Here is a 14,465-nt window from a genome sequence, read left to right on the forward strand (position 1 = left end):
TATAATGCTATTATTATAACCTTATAACCATTTTATTGCTGGTGAAGAAACATCTGGCTCTGTCCCTATGGTGGGGCACATAATGAGGACATCTTGTATTGAGATCTGTTGGTGCCTTTGCTTTGCTTCTAGCCATGATAACATAACCAGATACTGTTTTGATCCCCTCCTATTCTCCACCAGCAACAGAATGGCCATGGTGGGGGCTATCCTAGCATAATGTTGAGTTGTGCTTTTGATATTCAAGAAGGAGGAAAAGGATAACTTCCATAATGCTCTCCCCTACAGGATGCCAACTACTCAGACTCTCCCACTGTGATGACCTTCTCCCATGTGTCACCTTGAGAAAAAAGTGTATGTGGGGAAGGAGTCCTCAAACTATCCTAATCAGAGAGGAAATTTGAAACTAATCTTGAAGTTTGCCAAGCTTGCTTTGCAGAACATATAGCTAGAATAGCTAGTATAGTTCTGACTGCAGACATTGATCTGAGAACCAAAAAAAGGTCCAGGACCTGAGCATTTGGGCAAGGCTTTGAGGTCTGATAATCCTTGATGGACTGGTTTTGGTGGAGAGAAACATAGTAGAAGGGTCTGTTAAACCAGCTGTCATTCAGTGACTCTTGTGATACTTAAATCTGATGATAGTTTGACAATTTAAGGTGAACAGCTTAAAGGAAAGAGGGTGGAGGATACCAAGAATCTGGTAAAGGCAGTAGTCAGGATGTCTCATCTTTATGTGTATTCATACACAGAATAAAAAAACTTTTCTCCTAGAAATGTTCCCCCTCCCCATCAGAAATGCTTTCCTAATGCAGGCTAATGTGGCTGCTTTGCTCACATTGCTGACTCCTCAGGTCACCTTAGGTAAGGGTCAGCTGAGGTCAGAGAGAAATCTTGTTCCTTTTGGGTGTTCAGGTTCAAGGAGTTTATTGTGCAAGCAGGAAAGAGAGAGACAATGATGTGTGGGAGTCATGATCTGGATGGGGCTCCATTGGCCAAGTAAAAAAAGACTTAGTTGAGGAATTGTATGTATGTTGCAAAATAAAATACCTCAAGTGTTACAAACAATAAATAAGAACATAAATACACGTATACATTCATATATACACCAGACACCATGCTAGTCATTCAGGAAAGAGCCATCCTACCAGGATATGACATTGGGGTAGATGTCCAAGCCACCCGTAAACGAATAAGCAGGGTGGCCCACAAATACTGCCATGCTATCTTGTTCCATTTTGATGTATTTTTAATATAATAAAAATATCAGCTCCAAATTATAACATTACTAAATGGCTCCACTATCAGCGAACCATGAAGGCATACCATGAAATCAGCATGGCAAGAATATTTATGGTAGCCAATGTTGGGGTCTGGAGGTAGTCCGTCCCTAAATACAGAGGTAGTAATGGCTAAATACAGCATTGTGTAATATAATATATTCATTAAATTAAGGAAGAAAATATTCGGAGTTACACTTAAAAATATACCTATTCCAACTTACATAAAATGAACTAACCTACTGAATCTATCTTGTTCATGACTTGGGGACTGTCTGTACCCTCAATTATAGACTTGATGGAGTTAATGGTGTTGAGTATCAGCAGCACCAAAAGCTGGAGAATGTTTTTTTGGATTACTTGTCTCAACCATCCTAAACAGAGAACATATTGGCTAAGTAATACTGAAAGCTGTAGACCAAACATCACTTTTCAATACTCTGGGATGACCATTGCTAATGGTGAGTGATTAAAAGATGACAGTCATAATTACAGTACCCACAATACCCCATTGGAGTATGGTGTATCCAAGGCATTGTGAGTACATGAAAATGACATTTTCCCAGATAATCGTTGCTGCTTTTCGGTAAGTCTGGAGCAGGTGGTGAGAGTTAGGTAAAATGTCCTGTCCACCACAGATAATATTCCTGAATGGGTTTGGAACAACTCCTCAAGGTTGAAAACTATGCCTGGATGTATACCTTTAGGCTCCAGTCAGCTTGAACAAAATCTGGTCCTGTTGCTGTTCTGAGTCCAAGAACAGCAACATAACCTGTAAATCTGAGTTTCCATATAAAATATAAAATAATGCATATTTCTGTATACTCTTCTTAAAAGTTGAGCAGCTGACATCTTCTTTATGTTCAAACTGGCAATCATGAGTCTGATTATTTCTTTCAAGTAGATTTAACAAAAAAAGTAGTTCAAGGAAAACCAATTTGTTTTCTCTGTAGAGTCTACTCCAAAGATAAGAGCAAAACTACAGTGGCAAAAATTGCAGAGAGGAGGCTAAAACTGCCGGCTGATGCACTGCTGGTGGCACCCTTGTTGTTCACTGTTGTCCAGTGGCCCCTGATGCTTGTGAACCTCAGCTCCGGTATGACACTGTGGATCCAGGGCTGGTAAAAGGTGACACGGGCATAGACCCCTGGGCGGTTCTTCTGTGCACAGCCTTCTCCCCAGCTGACCACACCAGCAAGGAGCCAGCAGTTTCCTAACTGGCAGGCCAGAGGGCCTCCGGAATCACCCTGTGCAAAAAGGAATGTTAGTAGATCATGAGAAATGTAGGTATGGCCATAGGAGGAGATACCACTGTCCACGAGAATAAACAAAAATGATTATGTGTTGTCGAAGGCTTTCATGGCCAGAATCACAGGGTTGTTGTGTGTTTTCTGGGCTGTATGGCCATGTTCCAGAAGCATTCTCTCCTAACGTTTCGCCACACCTATAACAGTCATCCTCAGAGGTTGTGAGGTACCTTCCTTGCTTAGTTTTTTTCAATGTACCTCACAACCTCTGAGAATGCCTGCCATAGATCTGGGCAAAATGTCAGGAGAGAATGCTTCTGGAACATGGCCATACAAAAATGATTATGTTTGTGATCAAATCAGCAGTAGCAACCCTTCACTAATTTGAAAGAGGAACTGAGTTAATGTCACTTCTAAGGCTAATGGACATTTGGCAGACCACAGTCATTGTTGTGGCCCCCACCTAACTTCTCCTGAAAGGCAATGGGCCATTATTTCATAGTACTATTGATGGTGAACATGGTGGCTACATAAAACACATAGTGCACTGCTCACTATGTTTTATACCCACAATGCCATAGAATGACATAACATTCAGAAGCATGACATCTTTGGAGAGTGGCAGTGACAATGACTACTGGAGGCCCAGAATGGAAGTCCTAGTCTATTTGGTAGTGAACCTCAGCAGTGGCAGTGGTCTCAGGATGGCGATGCTGCATCTAAATCATGTGTTCAAATGATATGTGGGGGAAAATATGACGTTTTTAATATAATGTTCATGTACCACCCATGACTTAATTTCTGTGGTAGTCAAGTCCTGGGATTCAAACACCTTCCTAAAATCAGAAAGCTAAGTGTAATGTTATGAAAAGTGATGGAATGCTCCACATATCATTTTATAATCTGAGCACTTGACAAATCCTGCAATACTACAGCAAGACCTTGGATACATTACTTTGGGGGATTACCAACAATTTCCCAGATGTAGGATCCTGGGAAATATAGTAAAATAAGCATCAATTTCCCATTTTTTAAAAATAATTGAATAAAGCTGAGTTGACTCTCACCTGGCAGGCATCTCGTCTCCCAGCAGCAAAACCAGCACATATCATGTCCCTTTTAATATCTTTTGTGGCTTCAAGCTCTTTGGAGCCTTGGTTGTACAGGGCATTGCAGTTGTTGGTGCTGATGATGGGAACCTCCAGCTTTTGTAGAGTATCAGATGTGAGGTGCCTTCCTACAAGGACAAAATAAGAAAATTTCAAGAGATGCATTGGGATATTTAAATAATGGGAACATTTGGAAACCAGTGTGAGAAAATGATAGTTTCTTGAGATGTTCTATAACATAATTAGGTTGCTTGAGGAATTTGATCTTGAATTCTTACAAGATATAATTTGATCCTTACCTTTCTGCTACATGTGCGGATCTAAACATAACAATTAACCATATTTGCCATTTCTATGGGAACAGTAAGTTAGGTGAACTTATGCTGCATAGAAATTAATGGGAAATGTTAGTTATAACTTAAATCCTATAGCCAAAATCTAATCAAATCCTCCATGTTTTGATACAGATCTCAACTGTGGAATTGCATTACTTTCCACAAGGATTTTGAGAAAAGATAGATACTGTGAAGGAATACATACACGATGTAAAATACACTACAAAAAACTACTGAAAATGCACATTTAAGCCTACCTTTTGAGGATATTTGAAAAATAAATCACATATTAATTCAGAAATATTGGAATGTAAAATTGGATGAGAACAACTGCAAGATGGACTAGAAACTGAAAGATTTGCATATTCCCACAAAGGCCTTGAAAGTTTTCACAAATCAATAAAGTACCTCCAAAGGGAGATTCCTGAGTGAGCTGAGATTTATTTGCAGATCTGACACCAACTGATTTGGGCTCAACATGAGTAGGAGAGGCTCATTTACTACAAAAGCTCATTGTCTGTGTTTAGGCGTTTTGTGTACACTGTTAATCTTGATTTGCTAATTCATCACCAGATGGGAGTTGGTCACACCTACTCTGACTGGATCTTTTTCTCTTTTGACTGGATCTCATTTTCTTACTGACTACTTTACATAAGCAATGTGGGCACACCTATGTCTGGCATTGCTTGCCTTTTGGGCCTTTTTTGTAAAAAAAAATCACCCAATAATCTCAATTTTTTATTTAGCTATACTCTCAAATTCAGAGTACCACAATGTAAACATTTTTTTTCCAATATAGTACTTTAAAAATCATATTTTAAATCATATTTCCAGTATGAAGTCCCCCAAATACCCTAAAGCAGTGTTTCTCAAACTCTGCTCCTCCAGGTGTTTTGGGCTTCACCTCTCACAATTCCTAACAGCTGGGAAACTGGCAGGGATTTCTGGGAGCTGAAGTCCAATACCTGGAGGAGCAGAGTTTAAGAAACACTGCCTAAAGGCATCAGATCTCATCTGATCTTTAAAGTTAAGCAGGATCATATCTGGTTGTACTTGAATAGGAGACTGATGATGAATACCAAGTTTTGCAGGCTATGTTTCAGAGGAAGGAAACAGCAAAAGCACTCCTGAGTATTCCTTGACTAAGAAAATCATATGAAATTTATGAGGCACCCACATTCCCTCCAATGCTGCAATTGTTTTTCATGTTGGTCTAACTCAGACATGGGCAAACTAAGGCCCAGGGGCTGGATACGGCCCCCGGGATGCTGACCTCAGGCCCTCCTCATTTATCATGTCCTTTTGGCATGAGGACAGAGTGGCCTGCAGCAGCTGAGAGTCCTCTGGAGTGTTCTCAGCCACTGCGTGTCTTCCCCTCATCCTAGAATCATAGAATCATAGAATAGTAGAGTTGGAAGAGACCTCATGGGCCATCCAGTCCAACCCCCTGCCAAGAAGCAGAAAAAGCAAATGCGAGCAGCCCCATCCATACGCTGGGGTGACAGCTCAAGGAAGGCATGGGGCAGCTGAGAACCCTCTGGAGCACTCTCAGCTGCTGCCTGTCTCGCCTTCCTCCTGGCATAATGTCAAGAGGACAGCCCGAGGATCGGGGGAAGAGGATCAGGGCAGTCGTAACATGTCCTGCCTTCCACCCGGCATAAGGGTGGGGAAAGCAGCCCCATCCTTATGCTGTGAGGACAACCTGAGGATGACCCAGGCCCCGCCCTCTCCCAGGCCCTTCTACTTGCAAGCCCGCCCCACCCAGCGTGTGAATGGCTCCACTCCCTCCTGCCCCCACCCAGCCCAAAAGGCAAAAAAGTTTGCCCATGCTAGTTCTAACTCATATATTAGTCCAACTATAGTAGATGCATGAAATCCATAGGATTTACTCACTTGTTGACACACCATTCAATAGTTAATTTAATAGTTCTGTTCCAATCTATACTATCAAATAGCATCCAGACCACTAAGTTTATTGATTCTATGGCCATTTTGTCACTGTTAGCCAACTTTCTGGTGATGTTGTGTCCCTCTGCACTTAGCTTTCGAGCTGAACGGAGAGGCGAGTAATAAATAATTGTTGTTGTTGTTGTTGTTGTTGTTGTTATAGCCTTATCCTTGAACAATATGCTTGGGCTATAGTAATTTACCAGCTTGATTGAACCTGCCAACTTACACTCTGCCTGCAGATCTCTGAGACTCAAGGGTCCAGTGAGGTAGCAGAACACAGCTTGTCAACTGTTACGACACAGTAGATTAAATCCCTCTTTAAAATGCCACCAGTTTTATTCTTTGCTCTAAGAACATGTGTATTTCAGTCCTAGAGTTGTTTAGGGTAGCGCCTCCAATAGGGCTTGTTGAGTTTTTTAAAATGATGTGTTCTATTATTTTCGCTATAATGGGCTTTGGGGGATTGTTGACTAACAGAGTAGAAATTCCCATCTGTTGAAGGATCCATTTCTGTATTTCATCTTACCATGCCACAACAGTGAAAAGCACAACGGTCCTGAATAAATTGTCTTCATTCCTCCTATCTGAGCTCTGTGAACTGGTATTATCAGGGATTAACTAGCATGATCAAAGACGGAACCCAAAGCGGTATGAATTCAATCAACCATAGTAATGGACTTTCATTGCCTAAAGGCACATCTACATCAATAAACATATATCATTGTTATAGAGCTATAATAGTCAGGGTTTCCTCCTGAGCAATCTTGGGTATTAGACTTGGATGATGTGTATTAACAGTACTCTGTCAAAGATACTTAGCATCCACCTTTATGCACAAAATGATAATTCTCAGCATGCTTTGGGAAGAAGGAATTAATATTAAGACAATAAAAATCTGCAGTACGGTTTTGCTCTAATTTGTTGATTGCCAACAAGACATTTTGCCTTCTGAGACTGGGAACCACTCTTCTAATTTTTGTGTTTTAGCAGGGAATGGGAATTATATACCCCCACCAATGTTTAATTGATGAAATTTAGAACTCATGAGGCCAAACAGCATGAAAGTATGGCCAAGGTGGAAAAAGTTTTTAACAGACAACCTAGGAACGGCTGCAGCAGTTGGCTATTGCCTGAGCCTGTTGGGAAAGGCAAGATCCTTCTGCCCCTACTATCTTGCACTTTGAACTCAGTTTGTTGCAATTAGTGTAAGTCAAGGACAAAGCAGGAAGACTAGAGAGAAACTTAAGAAGTAGGTTGCCAAATCAGGACAGTTGAAGATGATATGTATGCATTTTGGTTCTTCTCCTGCACCTACCTCTTTCTTGTACATCTCCCCAGCCTGTGACCCAGCACTTGAGGCCTGGTTGGAAGTTGACATTGGCATCAGGGACACAGATGGGTGTGATATGGCTGGAGAAGTCCACCGGCTGATCCAGTTGTACCAGGGCAATGTCCCCACTCCTCATACCCCCTGCTTCATACTCTGGATTGGTGACAATGTTTCTCACCCCAGTCGTGATGGAATAAGGACCTGGGTTTGAGAGTTTCAGTGCTCCAAGCAGGACTGTGAAATTGGAAGGCGAATCAATCCTAGAGAAGAGAGAAAATAAAATATTATGGGGATTTGTTTCCTCCCCAGATTGTGTGGGACAGAATACAGTGTTCTGAATGGCCCTATAGCAAATTCCAAGAAATGTCTTCACCAAATATTTTGCATTCAAAATAATTTTAAAAAGTTCAATTTGTGTGATTGTGACAATAATGTAAGTTAAAGGAAATGAACAGAATAAATTGACTAGAAAATGAACACAGGCTAAAAATATGGTGAGATTCCTTATCAGGAGTGTTTGAGTTTACAGTGTGTAATTTATGATGGTAAATCTATGTTGCTGCTATGATACACAACCAGGTTAGTGAATTGTGATCATCATGTAGAACAAGGCACTATGCAATAGAGGCTGATAGCATAGCTAGCTGCATACAAATGTTGACCAAAGGAGCAATTCAATTTTGCATTGGTGTACATTTCCGACAGAATGCCATCTGAATGAAACAGTAGCTAAGTCTATTTCTTACATGACCTTTAATGTTAGTTCGTCCCCCAACTTCAGTAGGACCCCAATTGAAATTAACCTAAAATAGGTCAGACAATGAATGTCACAAGTTATATTGGTTATGATTGTCATGGAATGTATTGTTGAATTGTATTATATGACATGCTCTTCTGGCAGTTGTATGAAACACAGAGTTAATTTGAAATTTTCAGTATTGGCAACTTGAAGCTCTCTTTAGAAAATGTGTATATGATGACAGAAAGGACCAAAGAACACAGAGAAGGTACCAAGTTAATACTCACAGTTTAAAGCAATGTGAGGCTGTGACAACCCATTGATCACTGATGAGGGACCCTCCACAGTGGTGTTCCCCATTCAGTTTGATGCTGACCTGCCAAGGCCATTCTCCATCCTGGGAATCCTTCCCTCCTACGATCCGGTTCAGAAAACCCTGTCTTCCACATACTGAAAAAGATATGTTATCAGTTTAGGTCTGGCTATTAACTAGTGCTGGTTTAATCTATGGTTATTTACAGTACTAGTTAGATGGAACATTCATGTTCTAGAGGATGAATGTGTGATGCCTAGAAAAGATGGATTTAACAAGACTCGAATAGATTTTAAAAATGATTTCAATGTATACAAGGCGGGACAGGTAACATATTGCAGTGTAAAGTGTTCTTGTTCAATACAAGTCTACGTCTTTTTCAGACTAGCTGAATCCTTAGTCTTATGCATGAATGGTATCATTTTGCCTACAAAAGATTAAAATAAATCAACAAATGTGTTGGGTTGCTGTTCTTAGGCAATAAGGTTTGGGCACCCCTTATATAGAATCCTAAATCCAAAATCCAAAATTGTCCACATGGACATGTGGCTGAGATAGCTCCACCTTTGGTTTCTGGTGGTTTAGTGTACACAAACTTTTTTTTGTGTATAAAAATATTATAAATATTTTATAAAATTACCTTTATTCTATATGTATTAAGATGTATATCAAAAATAAATGAATGCCATGCTTATATTTGCATCCCATCTTCAAGAGTATGTACATATATGCAAATGCAGGTATTCCAGACTCCAAAAAGATCTGAAATCCCAAACATTTCTGGTCCAAAGAATATGGGATAACAGTTAGTCAATGTTTATTTTGTTCTTATGGCATATAGTACTAGGTTGCTGTGAGTTTTCTGGGCTGTAAGGCCATGTTCCAGAAGCATTCTCCCTGATGTTTCACCCACATCTCAGAGGTTGTGAGATGTATTGAAAACTAAGCAAGAGAGGTTTATATATCTGTGGAAGGTACAGAGTGAAAGAAAGAACTCTTGTGTGTTGGAGGCAAGTGTGAATGTTGTAATCACCTTGATTGGCATTTAATGGTCTTGCTAATCAAGGTGATTAATTACAACATTCACATTTGCCTCCAACAGGCAAGAGTTCTTTCTCCCACCCTGTACATTCCACAGATATATAAACCCCTCTTGCTTAGTTTCCAATATACCTCACAACCTCTGTAGATGCCTGCCATAGATGTGGTGAAACGTCAGTGGAGAATACTTCTGGAACATGGCATACAGCCCAGTGATTCCAGCCATGAAAGCCTTCAACAACATACTGTACTAGTTTTGTTAGGCCATAGAGTTATATGTAAGAGGTAAAAGGTTTTCCCCTGATGTTAAGTCCAGTTGTGATCGACTCTGGGGGTTGGTGCTCATCTCCATTTCTAAGCCGAAGAGCCGGCGTTGTCCGTAGACACTTCCAAGGTCATGAGGCCGGCATGACTGCATGGAGCACCGTTACCTTCCTGCCGCAGTGGTATCTATTGATCTACTCACATTTGCATGTTTTCGAATAGCTAGGTTGGCAGAAGCTGGGGCTAACAGCGGGCGCTCATTCCGCTCCCGGGATTTGAACCTGGCATCTTTTGGTCCGCAAGTTCAGCAGCTCAGCGCTTTAACGCACTGTGCCACCAGGGCCCCAGAGTTATATGTAGCACTAATAAACTACATTTCCCATTCCCATTCTGTTTCTTTAGACCATTCTTTATCTTTGGGCATTTTGATGGGACAGTCTTCCTAATAACAAAACAGCTTAAGAAATGACACAAACAAATATGAATTGTACTCACCTCTGCTAGCGGTACTTGGCTGGATACCTAAATGGGAAAAAATTAAGTCAGAACTGTAGTAACATCATACAAATGGGAATCCAAATGAAGATTTTTGTCACAATGAGATTAAGCTTCTAGTTTGTGATCATCATAAATGGATAATCAAGGTACAGTACTATATTTTGTGAAAGGATAAATGATTTCCTTCCACCAAATTTTAGTGTTTCTCTCAAAAGTATATCTTCTTACAGTGGTTCTGAACCTGTGGGTCCCCAGATGTTTTGGCCTTCAACTCCCAGAAACCCTAACAGCTGGTAAACTGGCTGGAATTTCTGGGAGTTGTAGGCCAAAAACATCTGGGGACCTCAGGTTGAGAACCACTGTCATAGTAGATATCAGCTGAAATTTATTCAGTACTGCCTAATCTTCCAAAATAGGTCCATGAAACCTCCTGTTTCCCCTCAAAATCTCAGGAATTTTACCAACCATATCGTGGAGAGACCTTTCCTGTCTTCCTAATCATTTTTAATCCCTAGAATTTTAACAGCAGCACCATAACCCCGCTTCTGTTTACTCAAATGTTTCCTTCTTGTATCAGGAAGCTTGCCAACTATGGGACACTGAGTTTCTCAATGAGTTGTAACAGGTCTTTTGTTTGTATAAAGCCCTTCTACCATTTGGAATTTCAACATAAAAACAACTTGAATGACAATTAAAACCACAGTAAATTTTTTAAAGGATCTATCATAATGTACTGATGATTGGAAGATCCCCTTTTTCTAGAAGCTGTCCCTTTGGGAATTTCCATTGAAGCTAGGCACTTCAACCTCAATCCCAACCAAAATATACTTGAGGCATCTCGCATCCCAAGGGAGTTATAAATCCAGTCTTTAAACATTCAGTTGCCATTTGAAGTTGGCCTTTTGGGCCTCCAAAGGCAGGATTTGAGCCACCATATTTTTTAGACGAAACCTCACATATTGGCTTGTTTATTCTGAACAAATAGATTCCTTCCTCCAATTGCTTTGAAAAAAACCCAACAACCTTGAAATGTATATCTCAAAGAAAGACACCTGAGAACTCTATGTTCCTCTTTTTGACTTATTAGACTGAAAATTCAAACTATCCCAGGAATGAAAAACATATAAAGCTGTCACACTGGTTTTTTTTTAAAGGCATGTGACTTCCTTGATTTGGGTAATGCAACACAAGATTAAAGATTGTCTCATCATTCTGGTTTTCAAGTCTGCATTGCACAGTTAAATTTGCAAATTAAGTAAAGAAAAGAAACCCGTGCATTTAATTGTCAGATTATTTCAGATAATCTAAATGCACCCTAAAATTAAGTTAGGAAATTCTGTGATAGTACAGTAATGTATCTTTTCTAACCTCTGGAAAGCTGGACTTCTAAGAACTGCCTGGAAAAGCTATGTCTAGCATGCCCTCTACTACTAGGTAAATTTGTCTATTGGAAAAAAAAAATACAACAATATGCTCTCCTTATCCACACACTTGACCTCCATGGTTTCTTTGACTCTTGTTCCCAAAAATATTCCCCTGGAAGCATTTATGGGCTTCTCTAGGTCCTCCAGTGCAATGCTATGCCATGTTTCTGGCCTGCATATAGTAAAAATATGGGGTCTGCTATTATCCACAGTGTTAAGTATCCATGGGGAGTTTTGGAACTCATATCCCAAGGATATGAGGGTCATATTATACTTACCCATCAACACTTCTAAGAATATCAGCAAAACCAATCCCATGAATGTCCTTCCCATCAGTGCTTGTCCTTGGTATTTCATATTGCTCCTGCCTTCTTCTTTTCTTATAGCAAGGGAAAGGTAGATAATAGCACTCTCCCAAAATTAGAACCACCTTTTAGCGCATTAATGTACAGTGCAAGCTTTGGATACTTATATGTATATATATATATATCCCAAGAGGGTGTGTTCAGCACTGGGAAGACTGCCAGATCTCAGTGTCCGCCTCCTATGAATGTTACGAAACTTTGGCAAAAACAATTTGACACTGCTCCCTTCTTTCTTCCAAACTTTACCATTTCCTTCTTTCTAACTCTATTATTCATAGGGATGGGAAAACCTAGAGCTCATATCCTGGTAAAAGCTCTTACTACTTTTTTAAACTGGTGGGAAAATGGAAAAATGGAAAAATCTTCCTGGTGGCTGGTAGCTTCTATGTCAGTTGAGAAGTGAATCTATGCTGTATTTTAGTCTGAACTTTGCAGGCGCTATTCAAAGTGTGGAACCTACTTTGAGGATATGCTCAGTACCTAAGGGGTTGAAGGGTCAGGAGGCTTATGGATCTGGACGGTTTCCTGATAGCTCTTGGGGAATTTCCCTCCACCTCGACAGGTGATCTCGTTGATGTTCAGGTCTCTCTCTGGAATGTGGAGATGACTAGGGCAATAGACATGATTGCTCCAGAACGTCCCCTCTCGAATAGTCGAGCTAAACCAGCTCCTTGGTTCAACGCGGAACTAGCAGCGATGAAGCAAAAGAAGAGGGAACTAGAGTGCGTGTGGCATTTAAAGCATAGTGAATCAGACCGAACACAACTGTGTTCCTAAGGGAAATCTTTCTTTGCGGCTAATATTATGTCTGCAAGGAACCGTCCAGCGGAGCTGTTTCAAGTTGTTAGAGGTTTATTCAATCCTGTCACCCAAGACGGGATCCCTGACAACTCAACAGCTTGCTGTGAAGCATTTGCTCAGTTCTTTGTGGACAAAGTCGCTCTGATCCGCTCTGGCTTTGACACCATATTAACGGCAGTCTCTGAGGATGTAACACGAGCACCTGCTTGTCCAGTTTTGATGGATTCTTTTCAATTTATTCTGCTCAAGGATGTGGACCTTACTCAGTTCTGGAAGATCTTGTGAAGAAATAACTGTAAGTTCTGTGAAATCCATTTTTGGATTAGTGGAGGGAAAAGGCCTTGAAAGGACCTCTGTCTTTGTAGAGACATTGAGCACACTGTTATGAGCCAAATTTTATAGCCTAAATATATTTTATTTTTTCATTTGTATTGGCTTCTAGGTTCTTTGGGGGGCACAGCTCAAAGTGCCAGTCATCTTCTGTTCTGTTCCTGATCTTCAACTCATAAGTCCAAATGCTCAGCTATTGGACCTATAAGTAGAAGATCATTCTAGACCCCTGCCCATCCTGGCTGGTAAAGGAAGCCAGAGGGGGTTTGGCTGAGTGGATGAAAGTGGTGGTTAATGCCTCCCTTTGGGAAGGCAAGATTCCAGCCAGCTTAAAACAAGCTGTTATAAAACCACTGTTGAAAAAACCATCACTGGACCCCACCCAATTGGTCAACTATTGGCCATTTTCCAATCTCCCCTTTTTGGGCAAGGTCTTGGAATGTCTGGTGGCCCCACAACTCCAGGCATTCTTGGTTGATATTGATTATCTGGACCCGGCAAAATCTGGCTTTAGGCCGGGACATGGAACTGAAACAGCTTTGGTCACCTTACTGGATGAACTGTGCTGGGAATTGGACAGGGGGAGTGTGTCCCTGTTGGTTCTGCTGGACCTCTCAGTGGCCTTGAATACTGTAGGCCATGGTATCCTTTTGGAGTGCCTTGTGGGAATGGGCCTTGGAGGTACTGCTTTACAGTGGCTCCGGTCCTTCCTTGAGGGTTTCTCCCAGAAGGTGTTGCTGGGGGACACCTGCTCAGCTCTGCAGCCTTTGTCCTGTGGGGTCCTGCAGGGTTAAATACTGTCTCCCATGTTGTTTAACATCTACATGAAGCCGTTGGAAGAGATCATCCAGAGTTTTGGAGTTCGGTGTCATCTGTATGCAGATGACATTTAACTCTATCACTCCTTTCCACCTGCGACTAAGGAGGCTGTTCAAGTCCTGAACCGGTGCTTAGCCACTGTGATGGTCTGGATGAGAGTGAACAAATTGAAATTAAATCTAGACAAGACCGAGGTACTCCTGGTTGGGTGCAAGGCCGAACAGGATATAGAGTTACAGCCTGTGTTGGATGGGGTTACACGCCCCCTGAAGACACAGATTCGCAGCTTGGGAGTTCTCCTGGACTCATTGCTGAGGCTGGAACCCCAGGGGAGCTTTCACACAATTAAAACTTGTGCGCCAGTTGCGCCCATTCCTTGAGAAGTCTGACTTGGCCACTGTAGTCCACACTCTGGTTACATCCCAAATAGATTACTGCAATGCGCTCTACATGGGGTTGCCTTTGAAGACTGTTCAGAATCTGCAACTGGTCCAATGGGTGGCAGCCAGACTACTCACCACAGCTGCGTACAGGGAGCATACAACCCACTTGTCGCACCAACTTCACTGGCTGCCAATTAGCTACCGAGCACAATTCAAAGTGCTGGCTTTAGTCTATAA

General features: G+C 41.3%; 1 protein-coding gene across 1 annotated transcript; it reads right to left on the reverse strand.

The window, feature by feature from the left end:
* Positions 1 to 916: 916 nt before the first annotated feature.
* On the reverse strand, positions 917 to 11,887 carry LOC100552936 (serine protease 27-like). Its single transcript, XM_016996187.2, has 6 exons — positions 11,809 to 11,887; positions 10,104 to 10,130; positions 8,278 to 8,440; positions 7,237 to 7,511; positions 3,595 to 3,764; positions 917 to 2,527 (listed from the first exon to the last, which is right to left on the reverse strand). The coding sequence occupies exons 1-6, from the start codon at positions 11,885 to 11,887 to the stop codon at positions 2,237 to 2,239; spliced, it is 1,005 nt and encodes a 334-aa protein (XP_016851676.2). The 3' UTR covers positions 917 to 2,236.
* Positions 11,888 to 14,465: the final 2,578 nt, after the last annotated feature.

The sequence above is a fragment of the Anolis carolinensis genome, chromosome 6 (genome assembly GCF_035594765.1).
Source record: "Anolis carolinensis isolate JA03-04 chromosome 6, rAnoCar3.1.pri, whole genome shotgun sequence".
In the NCBI taxonomy this organism is placed as follows: Eukaryota; Metazoa; Chordata; class Lepidosauria; order Squamata; family Dactyloidae; genus Anolis; species Anolis carolinensis.